At 40.9% G+C, this 17,334-nt stretch overlaps 1 protein-coding gene across 1 annotated transcript in view; it reads right to left on the bottom strand.

Annotated features, from left to right (window-relative positions):
- ENTPD3 (ectonucleoside triphosphate diphosphohydrolase 3) overlaps positions 1-17,334 on the bottom strand; it is a 140,715-nt gene that overhangs the window by 52,254 nt on the left and 71,127 nt on the right. Inside the window, exons 3-4 of the mRNA XM_086942082.1 lie at positions 8,529-8,646; positions 1,996-2,146 (exon numbers count right to left, since the gene is read on the bottom strand). Coding sequence (XP_086798208.1) covers positions 1,996-2,146; positions 8,529-8,646 — 269 coding nt within the window. The remainder of the gene's footprint in view (positions 1-1,995; positions 2,147-8,528; positions 8,647-17,334) is intronic.

Here is a 17,334-nt window from a genome sequence, read left to right as displayed (position 1 = left end):
GTTTTAATACTAGAGTAACCAAACTAGGTGTATTGGTGCATTGGTACAGAGGCTTAGTATCTGCATCTATTTTAATACTAGTGTAACTGCACAGGTGTATACGTGCGGTGGGACAGCAGCTTACTGTCTTCGCATGTTTTAATACTATAGTAGTTGCACCATGTATGTGAATGCAGTGGAACAGAGGGTTACTATCCACGCCCCTTTAAATACTAGAGTCACAGCACCAGATGTATAGGTGCAGTGGGACAGATGCTTATTAGCTGCATATATTTTAAGACAAGAGTAACTGCTACGGGTGTATTTGTACAATGGGACATGCACAAGTTTTACAGAAACACTGTCACAGCAGTACCACTACTCATTTTCCAGGAACTATGTGACTTCTGCTTGACTGTGACGGACTACTGGCTGGAACAGGTTATTGAAACCACTAACAATGGCATTGCTGCTTGGGCTAGTTTTCAGACAGCTTTAAAGCAACAAATGCCCAGGTGTAGAGAAACAGTGTGACAGTTGTGTTATCGGTCCAAGGTTTACAGAAAGGCGGTGAAAACAGCAGTACTCTGGTGTGAACAAACCGTGTGGCAGCAGCACCAGCACTGCCTTCATTGACATGACTTGTTAAATAATATGGGCGCGTATTCCTAGGAAGTTGGAACAACAAGGTAACAATGGTTCCCTCAGGAAAGTTTTTACGCCTTTGCCCCCTTGGCCTGACAAATGTGTCTACATCCACAAACAAGAAATTGGTTATTTTATTCTACTTATAGCATTAGTGCATGTACACACACAGCCAAATTTGATAGGACCTCTAAAGACGGTGCAGTGAGTAGTGGCAGTGGTGAATGATAGTGTGCTGATGCTGTTTGTAAACGCAATAAAACACCTTTGACTTGGTAGTAATTCAATTTAAGAAAGCACTCCAATTTTGATTTAAATTTACAAACACTGCAATATATGCCAGTCAACAGGTAAATACATCAATGTTTCGACCCCCTAATATTTCCACAGGGTCTTCATTAGGACAATATTGGTAGCAACCCAACATTAGTAAAAGTAGTCTGGAAAAGTCTGGAAAAAAGCCCCTAAAAATTAGGACAAGTCACAAATTTGCATTACAGGTCAAGAATATTTAGAACGTTGTCACTCCTTTGTAAACAAATCCAAACACTGTCTTATATCAGTGTGATAAATCCACCCATAACAGCGATGTGAATGGAGAAGCAGTTTCTGTGATGTGACAGCAACGTGACAGCAGCAGTACTATCTGCCTCTTGTGCAAAAAACAATTCATGAACATACATCCATATTCTCTGAACATTATGAAATCAAATCACAGAACCATGTGTACTGGTGAATTGACTCGTAAAGCCAGTTTGGATATTTTCTATATACTGCTCTGTTGTTTCTCTGGATTTGAATTAGATAGATGTCTGTCATTGGCTGGTCTCCATTAGGTCACCAAGGGCCTGATTCACCCACAAAGAAGAGACATAGTCCCGCTAATGGTGTAAATGTATACATTTGCCCAATTTACAAAGATTGTCAGTGGTAGACCCAAAAGGCTATTCACATCACAGCTTTCTAAATGTCATACTGGGAATATTAAGTGGCATCCGCTGTTTCTGCATTTTAGAGTTATAGGCAGGGTGAATTGACGTTCCAATGTTCCTTTTTTGTTTTCCTTCTCTCTATTTCCCCACAGAGAACTCCCTTCTCCAACACCACCAGCAGCGTGACGATTTTCCGTTCCTTGTTCCTGCCATGGAAGGCAAGTTGCTCTAGTTCTTTACTAGACTCTCCCAACATATCTAGGGTGGGAGGGAGTCAAAGAGGAATTTGAGAATGGCAACAAACAAATTAATACACCTGGAAACACACCTTGCTGCATGTCCCAGGCTCCCTGCTGTAGACCACTATGCTGTTACCCCTTTCTGCTGGTCTGCTTCTTAGCCCATAGTTGCCCAAAATGAAGGTGCAGGTCAAAGTTACCTCAGTAGCCGCATTCCAGCTGTTGCCCCCAGGTAAGCTGGAGTGCTGTTGTGCTGCCGATAAGGGATCTTATCCTTGACTTTATTGGTGCAGTCTTCCAGAGATTTGGCAGCTCCATCGGGGTTACTTGCGTAGTTGGCTATTCCAGGACCTGAAAGAACAAAGACAGTCGTTATTGTGCTTAAGTGTAGAGCCTGGGGCGGACAGGCCTTTTATTTCTCTGGGCATTTTCCCCATCCCCTGTGGACAAATATAATAAAAAAATGTGAGAGGGGCCACACGCCGCCCCCCCCCCTCTCCCAGCCTTATTAGGTTCCCGGGACCCATCACACAGGGCCACGTGTTTTTAGTTTAAGAGGAGGGGGGCCTTCCCCGAGCCTATTTTGACCCTGTTTTTGTTTAAAAGGGGAGGAGGGATGCGCACCCCGCCTTCAAACCTATTTTAGCCCCGGAGACCCCATCCCTGAGGCCTCCATTATTTATAGGTGGGTGCCCCGGTGCCTACTTGGGGCATCTACTAAGCAAAACGTTGGGGTCGCGGGTGACCTCCAGGGCTACGCAGCCCTACCCGGCTCCCCGCATGGTGCGGAAGCCAGCATTGCCCACCCCCCATCTACTTGCTGCTCCCTACTGGTGGGAACAATATGTGTTCTGTTTCCATGTCGCCATGAGTACATGCAGGGAAACAGAACACAAGTCTGCTTGCAGCCGGTGGGAGCATTTTTAACCCCCCCACAGGAGATCTAAACATGTTCCTGCCAGATGGGAGAGAACACGTTTCCCTGTCTGCAGTAGAGCATGCAGGGAAATTACTGTGTCCTGTGGGTGGGCTCCCCGGGACACAGTAAGTGAGCCAGCCCATGGGATGGGGTCCCTGGCGCCATTAAAGGCTCAGGGAGGGGCTGTGTGGCTCCCCTAACTTTTAATTTATGGCCCTGGTGGATGGGGTCCCCAAAGTCTTTAAAGGTTCAGGGAGGCGGCCTCCCCTCCCCTAATAAATACATTGAGCCACGGGGGATGGGGTCTTCAGGGCAGAAAAGGGCATCAGTAAATTCATAAATTATGTCTTAGAACATGTCATGAGTGATGTAATATGTGATGTCATATGGAGTGCATAGCTCTATGTTTTTTAAGTTCAAAATGTTAATGTTGTCACTGACATATTCACATAGCTATAACCTTACTTTAACTTTTGGCTTTTTCAGTGAAAATAATATATAATAAATAGATTCACCATAATAATTCCTCAGGAAAGAGGACTCTGGCACTCCCCGCTGATTGTTTGCACAAATGGTTTATTTGGCCAACCCTACCTATGCGTTTCGGTCCAGACTGGACTGTGTTCATGGTTACAGGCGTAACTCAGCCATTACGCCAAGGATATTTAAACAAAGGACCATAGTGTACATACTATTGTACTTTACAATAGTACTAACCACAAAGTGTCAGGAGTATGGGCACACACACACACACACATATATATCAGTCAGGAAGAAGAACCTCATTCTAAAGGAAAGGAAATAAGTTCTTGCACATGTCCCTTAACAGAAAGACCATTCTTCTTTTTATTAGTGGATTTTAAACTCAGAACATTGGCCCTTAAAGTCCTGGTTTGTCTAAATGTACAAAGGCAGTTGCTCTTTGCACAGAGTGATGTCTAGCATAAAAGACTGAGCACAGAGGTAAGTAATTGATGCATTGAAATGAGTTACTCTTTCTAGAACAGTTGTTAAATTAACCATGATAAAGAAAGAGTAGGTCATTTGTAACCCATTAGTTTTCTCTTATATATACATTTCTATTAAATGTGAATTAATGTTTTTAATGGTGTGTGTTATAAAGTGAATTCAAGATGCTGTGAGTTAATGTAAATTGGTTCATTTCTAGTTCTAACATTTTAGAATCCATATGTTAAATGGTGTGTGTGTGTAATTAAATGAATTCAAACTGCTGTGAGTTAATGTAAAGTGTTTCATTCCTAGTTATTTCAATTCAGACTTTGCATCAAGGGGAGCAACTAGGTTGATCACAAGTGATTGCATTTTTCCTTTAACTTACATTTAAGGTACAGTTTGCGATGTTAAATTGTTAAAGTTTCAATGCCTCTCTACGTACAGACTACTGTTTTCTTTAGCTCATTGTAAAAAGTAGGTGGAAGCGACCTCTGAAAAACATTCTCTGTTTGAAAAAATGGCTAAATGTCTCCAGTAGCAAACTCAAGCTCCAGATTGTAATACAAAACTTGAAGATTGCAAAAAAAGTTATAGTGTGGAAGGAAAAATAAAAAGCTGCAGACCAGAAAAAAATAAAGCGTCCAACCAATTCAGGCAAATGGAGATGACCAGCAAGGTGGAAGCAGGAAAAAGAAAAACAAACAAGTCCAATGAGCGAGTAACAAGCAGCAGGCATAACTGCGATGCAACGTGAACCCAATTTAGCCTCCTCATATATATCTTATCCCGGAAGTAATTTTGTGGGAAACAGGAAGTGAAAGCCTTTTATTAAGCTTTGAGAATAATAATGGGGATCCAAGGAAAACCTGTTAAATATTTCAAAGTGTAAAGTGCTAAATAGATTATTCAAGTACAAATAAATGTGTGCACAAATTCACATCCAGATTATCAAGATCTATTTTAAGAACCTTCAGCCTTTCAGAGGCGCCACAGACACTGAATTAAAAGATATTATACGGCATGTGCTAAGTCATTGTAAGAGGGTCGATCCAATGTTCACAGCATGTGGAGAAAAAAGTTTCCACCATAAAAGTGCATGCTCAGATTATATTTATTATATCCATTTACCTGAGACTCTTGCTCGCTGAATTGAACATGGGAAATTGATCTATTAAGTCAGGATTCTTACAGCTCATGGTACCAGAAACGACCATCAGAAACTGGCTACAAACTTTATTGAAAAATGTTGCACAGAGACCATTTCCTTATTCCATTTGGGTAATTAAACTTCTCTATACACAACGGGAAAAATAAGCTTTTATGAATTGATGGGGTTGGTAGAACTCTTTACTGTGACTCCTATTTTGGATTTTGAAGTTAATTCCCTATAGTAGAGCCCAGCAGTTTAGCATTCATTTAACTTGTACTATTTTCAAAGAAGAAAGGAGTGCAATCTTGTGTTTAGAATTCGAAACTCTTTAGAGACTCCATTGAAACAGTTCTCTGGGTTATAAGCATTCTACTGGAGCTGACTGTCGTTAATTCATGATTATATAAACTATAAGAATATAAAAAGTTCAAATCTTGTAGATAGTTTGGGTGATAAATCTTGGCGTCCCAAAGAAGGTTACCCCCCCCCCCCCCCCCCCGGTCAGGTGGGAACCAGGAGATATGAGGCGACATGCACAGAAACAAGGAAAATTGCATGAAGTGACTTGTGAACAACAAAAACAACATTTTTGCTTATCTAAAGAGAGTACAAATTTAGTTCTCTCCCTTGTAACCACATGAAATCTCTGCTTATGCCATGCAGGCAATGGGGAGCAGGAATGGGCTTTGACTATAACTCCTGATGGAGCCTTTTGGTCCTGGCTGGGATTTTCTTCCACCAGGGAACATTTTGGGATGAAGATCAGGAACACAGCCAGTGCAAACACTAATGTCTTGACCTTGGAGATTCTGGGGGTGATGTCCAGCACCTTCCACTTCAAGAATGCCGCTGTTGCACTTGTCCGAGAGAGTACTTCCAGCGAAGCAGAAATGTTCCTTGGGGTTTTGCTTCAATATTGTTCACTCTGTTCCCAAGATAACTAAGTGTCTCAGAGTACAATATTGCTATTGTCCAAACCCTGGCATTTTTACTCCCCAAATGTTTGCTATTTCCATTTTATATTTACCTAGAGCGTCTTGTTCCCCAAGGTAATTACACCAAAAATAACACATCATCACGTTTAACCAGCATTGGCAATGTCAATAGTTCTCTGCTTTCAATAGTGTTAGCTAACCTTTCGGCTTTGCCATTGTCTTTTATAGATACTGTTCCTCTTTGGTAGATTGACAAAAGGGGGAAAAAATCATTGTTTGTCGATGTGGGATAGCATTTGCAAACAAATTAAAACATCAGCTCCAGTGCAATATTGGAAATGTACTAGGTAAGTTGTGTTCTATATTTTTCAGGATGAGTGGGTGGGTATATTATTGTGCTTTTTTAAAAGCCCATTTTATTCAACTTTCTAATAATTACTTTCATACATAAAGAACAATTGCATTCTTACACAAACAGAATCGTAATGGAAATGCTGGTCTGATGACACTGATTTTTGTCATTGTACTTTAGTTGTATGTTCTAAATTATCATTTCATTTACAATAGCCTATCAATACTGATCAAATAACCATTATCATTCTCCAATCATTAATTCATTTACCAATATCAACTAATAATGGCCAAAGAAATCCCCACCTCAATCTGGCAACTCAAGAGATTAGATCACAGGGATTCTTGTGATTGCTATATCAGACTATCGGTTGCATCTCAATCCTGTAGCATGTAGTTTCATGTCACCTGCAGGATTCCACTACAAAGACTAGTCTGTCAGGTAACTATAAGAGAAGGAAAAGGGTGGGGGTGCTCTATTATCTAGGCATTATCTATGCTCATGCCCCCTTGGTATATATCTGCATTGCCCTCCCCGAAGACAGTGAGTTTGACAGGGTCGATGCCCTCAGCCATGTTGGACAACGTCACTATATGCTAATTAATGTCATCTAGTAATTTCAGCTCTGTTCCTTTGGCATGGTTTGGATTTTGGCATTTGTGTGGTGTCTGCACAGTAACGTGATTCATGCTGTAGTGCAGGATGTATATTTTGCTTGATTGAAATACTCGCTGTGATGTTTTGCTTATCACAACACTTGTCCCACCAACAACTCTTGAAGCATAGTTTGCTCAATCCAACTCTTGCAGTATAAAAAGTTAAGAAAGTGCCTCTCCCTCCTGAAAAACAAGTTAGAAATTCTAGCTATCCTTGTAAGTAGTATTGAATTACTTTTTCAGAAAAAAGTAATCCAAAAAACAAATTTTTATAGTAAAATTAATTAATTATTTAATCAACTTTTAAAGAGCATTGCTACCCCAAAGGGGTTTCCTAGTGCTGGTGGGAAGGAGAATAACCCAAACTCAAAGGCTTAGAAAAGCGATGTCTTAAGCATCTTCCTGAATGTTTCGAAATAGAGGTGAAGATGGAAGGGTAGCGAGTTCCAAACCATGGGTCGTAAAAAACCTAAAGGATCTTTAAGCATCCACTTAGGAACTTAATGGCAGATCAGAGAGCGCAGGCATGCATAAACACCGTTGATAGTTGTAAACAATAATTAGAATTAATTTTTTCCAAGAAAAATCAGAGTGAACTCGCCTATAACATACCATAGCATTTTTACTTATTTTGCTGAAAAAACAATCATTACAATCCCAGGTTATTTCATAAAAAGTATACCATGTTAGCTGTTAAAAGAAATGGGTTGGTTTGATAACAACAACAAGATAAATTCACCCTCCTGACTACTATGGAGGAACAGACACAAACATTGTTCAAGATACATTTACATTTTAGAAAAATTCACAGGTGGGGGGGGGCAATCTAGCAAACGATTCATATATACACTTACTATGTTGACACACACTTAGCAACTTTAGCTCATACAAATGCTTTAAATTGGAGTTGGGTTTGATTTTAAGATAAATTCAAAATTAAAAGACCCAAAAAAATATATATATATTTTTGTTTTAAAAGAAGCACAGCTAGAGCACCAGCTAGTTCAGATAAAATTTAAAAATGTTTAATGGCAAAAAAAGCAGTCCATTGTCCTTTTAGTTGATGCGAAGCATAAATCCTTAAAAAACAGCCACACTGAATCTTAAGATAGTATAACCTACAAGCCTGCACTGGGAAATCTGTATTTAGAAATGTGTGGAAAAATGCACACAAATCAGAAATTTCATGTACGTATTGTTATCTGTTGCAACAAATGTACAACTCATTAAAACTACCTATTAAAAACCAAATCAAATGGAAATATGCAAATTTAAGAATAATTTAATAGCCAATATATTATGTTGTTTGAATTAATATAAAAAACAGTACAGTGCAAGTGAAAATATGAATATGTAATACAATGATATTAAATAGCTCTAGAAATACAAATTCTGAAATAGAAATAAGAAAACTAAATAAATAATGAGAAATAGCTCATTTTAAAATTACAAAAGTAGTTTCATAATTTTAAAATAAACAGCGTAATGTTTTACTATTTTTATAAAAATGATCAATGTTAATATGTTTAAACTTTAAAACTTTAAAAGGGTGTTGTGCATTTGTCAGCATAAATTAGGCTTTTTCATTAGCCTATTCCAACATTCTTATAGGGGAAAATGGTTACAAAAAGATGATTTGTGGCTGATTTTGTATGTAATAAAAACTCATCTGAATAATTCTCAAAGTGGATTACCAAACACTTGTCCAGCCATATAGCCCACACCAACTGCACCCCCTGCCCCAAATTTGTCAAAATGAATCCTTACCTTTCACATTGCACTTGAAGGTCTGGGTGACAACTCCTGTATTATTCTCTTTTTCTGCAGGCCACTGGTACACATAGACTGTCGTGCGGGAGGATCCCGCATCGAGGACTATGCCATGCTGTCAATAAAGATTGTATTCTACAGTTAGAATTGCACCAACCTTTGGCAAACTATCTTTGAGTACTACAATCTGCTCAAAATTCACTTGCCATCTTAACTTTGGATATTTAGCCAGAATTCTGTATAACGTCAGATTCTAGATTTCAGATCCATGAAGGAAGGAAGGAAATCAATGTGTCTTGTCCACTGAGCAACATTAGATAACATATAAATTAACTGCATAGCTCTCCTCATATTTAATAGTACAATCTGCTCAGAATATTATTAAATACATCTGTTATTAACGATTTAGACAAGGTCCACAAGACAAAACAAGCCTGTCCATTTGCTTCCCTACTGTAGCAACTTCAACTCTACTTAGGGCCCAATTCTGATCCGGGTTGGAAAGCTTCCTGATTGAATAGGTTTGGAAATTGTTTCCGAACCATCGGGAGAGTCCGACCGACGGAGTACGATCAATCCGAATGCTTTCAGATACGATTTGGTTGGACTCCCATTGACTTCAATGGGAGCATATGTTTCTAAGGGCATCGTAATTGGGCCCTTGGTCGGGAAGACATGTTCCCGATCTGATTTGGAAGGAGCAAATGCTATTAGGAGGCCTTCCTAACCGCATCAGAATCAGGCCCTAGGTGGGAATGCTTTCCTAACCGCATCCGAATCAGGCCTTTAGTGTCCAGTTCTGGCTTTGCAGTTACTCTATGATGACTCCCCTGTACCTGTCCAGGGTCATTTGGAACTTGTTTAATTATATGGATTCCAAATGTCTTTATGCTACCCAAATCCACAATTTTACTTCCTTTTATGGGTAGAAGGTTCTTACTAACTGAGCCCCCTGAAACAAGTCCCACGACCCACTGATCGATAAAATGAACTTAATCTGGGATATTCTCAAACATTTTAATGTATTTATATCCCTGAGGCATTTTAAATCCTTCAATCTCTTGATAGGTAGAGACTTGACTATACAATATCTTGTGTTTAATGTCTGAATTCCAAATATCTGATGGCACGTGTGTGAGGAGATATTGGCTGATGGTTTGCAAGCTCAACAAATGTGTGGCTTGGTTTTGTTAGCAGGAGGTCCTGATTTATAGTCGGGACCTGTGACCAGTAAGACGACCAAGCACGGAGGGCAGATGCTGCACATATAGAGCCAATGAGTCCCTGCATGAATAACACAGCAATCTGCGTGTGCCTTCTGCTCTGTTATGCATTACATGTTATGAGCAATGTGGGCACAGTGACCAAGGACATCTTAAGAATTTGGGTGCCAGGGCCCAAACATAGTTTGGGGGCCCTATTTGAAACAACTTTAAATGTATTATTATTATGCATATTTTGTAAAGTGCATGGCTACCTAAAAAGGATACCCTGGGCTAAGCTCACTTGGTAAAGGGGTCACTCCAGTGTGTAATCACCAAAAGCAACAGAATTTAAGAGGAATTAGTGGAAGGAAACAACCAGGTTTCTAAGAGTTTCCTGAACACAAGCAGTGAATCACATTCTTTCAGTGTTGTAGGCAGATTGTTCCAAAGTCTTGGTTTGAGATAACAAAAAAGCACTGCCTCCTTGGCGGGATTTCCTGATTCAAGGAACGACGGCCAGTTTCAGTTGGCTGGAGTGTAGTGAGTGTGCGGGTGAGTACCGAGACACCAATGATCTCAGGTAGAGAGGTCCGTTGTTTGCAAAGCATTTGTGCATATAGGACAATGCTTTAAATTGCACGTGCTGCTATATGGGTACTTAGCAAATTGGCTGTTGAGGAAAACTTGGGGGTCGTAGCAAAAGACGTGCTGCAGCATTTTGAACAATCTGGAGGTGCTTAAATAAATACTTTGCAACTCCCAGATACCTGATATTTCGATAGTCCGGCCTAGAGATAACTACGGCCTGGACTACGGTTCTCTGAGCAGAAGTGGAGAGGCAGCACATGATCTTTATGAGCCTATTCAATGTGCCGAAGCAGGTGGCTGCCACCCTGCTAATCTGATGGCTCCTAGTAAGTTTGTCATCCAATAAAACACCTAGGTTCTTTACAACTGGCACTCTGCAAGGGGAAGCACACATAATCACAGGCCACAGATGGGAACCCCAATGGGTGGAGGGGTTACCTATCAGCAAGACTTCTGTCTTGTCTCTATTCAACTCTAAAAAGTTGATATTCATCCAAGATGAAACTTGGGTGAGCCACAAGTGCAAAGCCATCACGTTCTGGTTATCCTTTGATAAAAGAGATACCACAATTTGTGTATCATGTGCATACAAGAAGAGGGCAAGGTCACAGTTCTCCACTATCTCTGCCAATGGTCTAACATGCACATTGAATAGCAGCGGACTCAAGGTGGCCCCTTGAGGACACCAGAAGTAAAAAGATTTGGTTTTGACCTATGTTGGTTAGTGTGTACCTGGAAGGTGCGGCCTTTAAGCAAGAGAAGGCAGTATTCTATATTCCTATTCCCTCTAGCCTTTGTATGAGCATAGAGTGATTAACAGTATCAAATGCTGCACTGAGATCTAACAATATCAGCGCAGCAGCTCCACCTTCATCTAATTTGTGCTTCAGAAACTGATTGACAGCGAAAAGCGCGGATTCAGTACTATGTCTTGCACGGAACCCAGACTGTGAGGAATGGCCTGGGCAGTGTTCATGGAGTTATGCGGAACTTCGTGAATCGACTAAAAAACTCCACTGCACTACGTGGAGTTCGCAAGCGACGGAGTACATTAGGCTGTGCCGTACGTGCTGATTTTTACCACCAGGTGTTTGTCCCACGCTGGAAAATCCATTTCAATATTCACAAACTGCACTATGGTTGTAACCAGTGCTTGAAAAGAAAAAATAGAAGTGCAGGTACTCTGTACCAGATAACCTGCTTATTTCTGAGAAGTGCCTGTACTCTCCAATTAAACGTATAGCATTTCTCTTGAGAAGTGCCGGTACTCTCCCTCTCAAAATAAAAAAGTGTTGGTACTCCGGTCAGTACCGGTCCATTTAAAGCACTCGTTGTAAGGTACACTTTTGTAGTAACTTTGATTGTGAATAAGGACGGAAGAGTGCAAGCTATAGCAAAACAAACATCAATCACCAGCCCGGGCAAGAGTAGTGCAAACATCACTAACAAAAAACAACTGACAGTAACAGTAGGTGCTTCCTTCAGACGCGGAGGAAGCATCACCGGTAAAAGCCTCTCTGAGGAGCATAATTGGTGAGGCACAGCAAATTTAAGGTTTGCAAGGTCCTATATTATGCACCTCCCACCACTTTGGTCAGCAGTACTGCAAGCGTTCCTCACATATGGAAGATACACCAGAGTTTAAGCATCCTCATACATAACAAGCAGCAGTAAAAGCAAACCTCACTCACACAGATGAGATACATCATGGACCGCAGTGCGCAAGCTACCGTCTCCTGCAGAGCTATTTCTGTACATCGACAGACACCAAGAAAGCTTTCTTCACACAAAGTGACAAAGTCTGAGCAAACAAAGTAGAACGTATGCAGGGTATGCAGGAGTGGGCTCGATGTGGTGGTATGCAGGAGTGGGCTCGATGTGGTGCCATTTAAAAAAATGTATATATTGTGCATTACTTCCTGTGTGCCGTAGGTGGGACGAGCCCCCCCCCCCCCAAAAAAAAGAAAGAAACTAATTTATTTATTTCTTTATTTTTTTATTCAAAGAGTTTTTTATAGCGCTGGCTAGACCCGAAGGTATCAGAGCGCTTTACATGAGAATCAACAATGTAACAGAAAAAGTTAAACAATAACACTATAAATAGAAAGGGAGGATAAGGGAAGAGACAACAAGGAGAGGAAAGGAAGTCTGTCTCAAGACCGACTGGGTAGGTGACGGCCAAGGAGGGAATCCATGGCCCATCTCCCCTATAGCTAAACCAGGTAGGTCCATAATGCCCTGCGAGGGATCTATACATTTAGGTATAAAGCCTCATGGTGACCCTAGAAGGGACAAGAGCACCACAAAGTATTTATTTAAATGTTGTGGGGTGCTGCAGCGAGCACAGCAGCCCTGTAGAAACACTTTTTTAAATGTTACCTTAAGTCTCCTGGGCCACTAATGCATGACTTCCAGGGAGCTTACCCTATTTTGTTTTACAGCACTCCACGCTGGAGTTGTATGGTGTTTAGCTGGAGTGTGGAAACCCCTTGTGGTTGTGCTACATTTCTTGGCTGCAGGAGTGGGAAAAAGACTCAAAACAGGTTTATGGGTCTTTTGAATAAAACCAAAGGTTAAAGTGACAATATTTTAGGTATGGTAATAACATCTTACTGTACATTAAAAAAAGAACTTAGAAATTCACTGAGTAAACTAAAGATGAAAGTGATGTCATTTTTAGGTATTGTTATAAAATCTTACTTTACTAAAAAAAAAAATCTTGAAGAAACTAAAGGTTAAATTGATGTACCCTCACATATTACATCACTCTTGATACGTTCAGTGACTGCATTGATAGAATCCCTAATGGCATTTGAAATTACATTATTGATAACAACACTGTGTATGGCGGTGTTACGAGTTATAGTTATAGAGTTATTTCTAGTCGCCACAGTGTAGCAAGAGTTATGTCAGAGTTCCACTAGGAATCATGTTTTTATTTTGCTAATAACTTTGGTGCCCTTTGATGAATCTGCACAAAACTTTCCAAAAATAAAGTTCATTCAACACAACTCCCTCCTGTAAAGTTTCAGGGTGATTAATCAAGTGGGACCAACAAAAAGGGAGGGAGGCCCAACATTTTGATTTCCCATGTTATTTTTATTTAGAAATTATGTCACCAGTACAGAAAAAACGGTTGGATGGAAATGCACCAAATTTGTCTAAAAGTTAGAACTTAACTCAGAAAATGTGATTTCATTATGTGGTGTAAATCTTTAGCGGCTTATAAGAAATTTGCATTTAAAAAGGTTTTGTTCCTGAATAGGGAAATATCTATTGCATTTTTTTTTGTACTCCTCATTACCTCATAGTACATGTTCTTTGCAAACCAGGTTTGCAAACAAACCATTTACTTACCTTTTGTGCATAGTTTTGTTTTATTAAAAACAATTTTTAAAAATGTAATTAAAGTAGGGGTTTTAGTCCCCGTGTCCTGATTTTTTTTTCTCCTAAAATAGTATAAGGTGGCAAGATAGAAATAACCTGACGCCCAGGCACTTGTGGGAGAGGGGGACCCAGAGCAACCCCCCCAGGTACCAAAGGTTATAAAGAAACATTGTGCTATGGGTACCACTGTTATCCAGGGGGACCCAATAAGGCCCTCCTTTGAGGTACTGCACGACTCTTGCCGGAGCCGCAGCAGAAGCTTCACCCCATACAAGCTTCAACGGGGAAACCTTGCATACTATTGTGGTACCGAGAAGGTTAAGCTTGAGCACCGGTATCACTGAAAACAATTAATAATTTAAATGTGGGTTGGAGGTTTGCAAGAGGTTAGCTGCCTGCGGGGTTTGGGTGCAGGGTCTAGCCATAGGCTATGCACCGCAGTGGAGTGGTCGCATGAAAGAGTTGTCTGTCCTCATCAAGGGGTTGGCCCCCAGCAGCAGGGTTGGACCATAGCCTGTGCCTAGTGGGGGTTTTGCCACCCAACCTCACGCTGCACAAGGTCCAAAGCCATGTGTAGTGGGGGGTTGGAAGTCCAGCCAACCCCTGCAACCAACCCCTCGCGTGCATGGCTGAGGGCTGTGTGTAGCGGGGGAGTTTGCTGAATAGGATAAAGAAACTGAAATTCACTGAAATACCCAAGTTTAAAGTAACATTATAGTTAGGTATTTAAATAACATAAAAACTGACATTTGAAACACAGAAAACAATGACTTTTATCTGTTACAGTTTACTGAGTTAACTATAACTTACACCCCCACTATGCACATCTTATCGCCTCACATATTACATAGGGGTGGGTGAAGAATTCCGCTCCGCCTGCAGAGTTTTGCCCACTCCACGTTCTGTGTGGAGCGTAAGGTTCCGCAAAACTCAGTGAAGTGATGCGGAGCGGAGTTCTTTCTCTCCAGTAGTTCACCAACGTTAAGTTGGCAAGCTTTCCCAGAAAGAGATTTCTCAATGCCGGTGGTTGTGGCAGGTCATGACAGCTCCCATTAGGTTGCGACCACTGCCGTTGAGAAATCGACCGCTCAATTGAGGATGCTGCTGCTGGAGTAGAACATCTACTCGAGCGAATGAAGCAGCGCCCTCTTGCGCTGCATTTAGTGCTGTTCGCGCTCATTTTATAGTGAGGGACAAACTCCCGGTGCTACAAATCAGTGCTTGCATACTCTGCTGCTTACAGAACTCCGCGGAGCACATTGGAGCTTTTGCACCCCTTTGTAGAGCAGAACACCGCGAGCTCCGCCCAGGCTTAATATTTCAACTTTCATGACATGCTAATACAACAATAACGACATCCCTGATGACATCTAAAATGACAATATTGATGACATTACTGATGACATCATCCAGTCATTGTTTAGCATCCTCTAAGGTTTTGGACTCGAAGGAATTCAACATGTTACAGCTGTGGCTACATTTCTATTCACCTGAATGGGATTACTCACTTAAAGACTTCACATGACCGGTAATGTTAGATAAAGAGGTTGACATGTATGCCTTTGCCACTGAAAAGACACCTTTTGCCAGGCCCTGTGGAGAACATTCTGTACTTTGATAAAATACACTACACGCGTTCCTAAAATGGGCAGCCTGGCCCTCAGCCTTAGAGTCATGCTTAAAACCTCATCAAAATGGGACACTGTTACGTACTACATTACTCAACAACCTGCCACAAAATCTTCAGCAAAGTTCTGGAAATAAACATGCACACCTTATAAATGTCCTAATGCAAAGAATTTGCTTATACCATTGTATTACAAATATTTAAAATTGGCATGTGCCCAGAAATCCACTGGAGAATAATCTATTGTCAGCAGAAGCAATCACCTTTCTCAGATATTTTTTGGAACAGACTTTAGCTTTAAGCCACAACCAACATGAGATGTGCTTAGCCTTTACCTCGTTTAACATAGAGTAATACTTGCCCCCTAACCTTCACTAATTTGGAAATGGTGCACCATATGGCCCTATAAGTTTTGCCATGCACAACCACACTTGCTTCCAGAACTTAAGCTTTTCCCATGCTATGCATCCACACATCTTCACACAGAAACCCTGTGCTGTATATGACTTTGCTGTTACCAATGATCTCACGAATAATGTCACCATTATTGTCATTTAAGATGTCATCAATGATGTAACTTAATATGTCATGAGTGATGAAACATGTGAGGTGACAACAGGGGCGGCTCTAGGCTCATGGAGGCCCTGGGCAGGGAGCGTAGGTAGGGGGCCCCGGAAGAGGGGGTCTGGGTGGGGTGGAGCGTGGAGGCCAGTGAAGAGGGGGGGTCAGGGTGTTTGGAAGTGGAACAGAGCCGGAGGCCGCCAAATCCCTGCCAGGGGCCGCCACGCAAATATGTATCCATCCTCAAAGGATTATTATATTAAGGATATATATTGGCGTGGTGACCCCTGGGGTTTGGTGGCCCTGTGCAGGTGCACAGCTTGCACATGCCTAAAGCAGGCCCTGGTGACAAGCAGTGCCTGTTATCTCGGGAAACTATAACTGGTGAATTTCAGTATTTTCTTTTATTTTTCAATGTTAGTTTTTATATTATTTCAACACCTAAGTATAATATATAACTACAACTTTGGATTTTTCAATAAAGGTCTATATTTTTTCATTTAAGGTAAGATCTTATTACTATACCTAAATATAATGTTACTTTAGCCTTTCTTTTTTTTCAATGAAAATAACACACACACACTCCGGTGTAACCATGATAAACAACACAAAACTGCTTTGCAGTGAAAGGTAAAGAAGTGAAAGGGAAGTTAATGTGTCTGACAAAGTGCAATTCTGTCACTTTTAGGTATATTGACAGTTGTGGAGGAGGGACCCTAGGGGGAATCAAGGCAAACAAAGTGGGGCATGGGGCCCATCAAGACCCCCTTGTAGAGACGTCAGTGACAGTGGCAATCCCTCAGTAACGTGGACCCCTTCAGCTGCTAGGAACAGTCAAGGAACAGTGAGAGCCCCACTTTACTAAAGAGGTGGCCAGACAATTTATCTAACTTGAAAAGAGCACACTGCATGAATTCCTTCTTTATTTATGTATTGCTATCAAGAATAAGTGTGCAACCCACCCTGACAGATCCAGATCAGCAACTCCCAGTGCTGTTTTCAACAACTACCATCCTTCTACATTCTACATCCCCATCAATATGTTGCAGAGCTACTACTACATAGACCTACCATATGCATATAACATCTACTAACAACATACAACACGACTAACAGTGCTAAAGTAGAAACTAGTAATATGAACTCCATGTAGGCCTAAGTTTTATAGATGGTGTAGTTTCTAACATCAGGGCTAACTTATTGTAGTCACTCTTACTACGATCAAGATGCATACATATGCAGAATAAATTTTTAGCATTATCATGCTTTGATGTTAATATCTCGGGTGTTTCCATTCACGTTCTCTGGTTGTTTTGCATTTTCTCTACTCAGATTAAGAACTTTAAATTGTCTGGTAGAAGGACTTGTGTTCGTGTGGGAGGATGCAAATAACATGCTTTTGGCACGAACTGGGTTAGTCATTTGTACAGTTTAT

The sequence above is a fragment of the Lissotriton vulgaris genome, chromosome 10 (genome assembly GCF_964263255.1).
Source record: "Lissotriton vulgaris chromosome 10, aLisVul1.2, whole genome shotgun sequence".
Taxonomy (NCBI): Eukaryota; Metazoa; Chordata; class Amphibia; order Caudata; family Salamandridae; genus Lissotriton; species Lissotriton vulgaris.
This window is presented reverse-complemented; position numbering and strand designations above follow the sequence as displayed.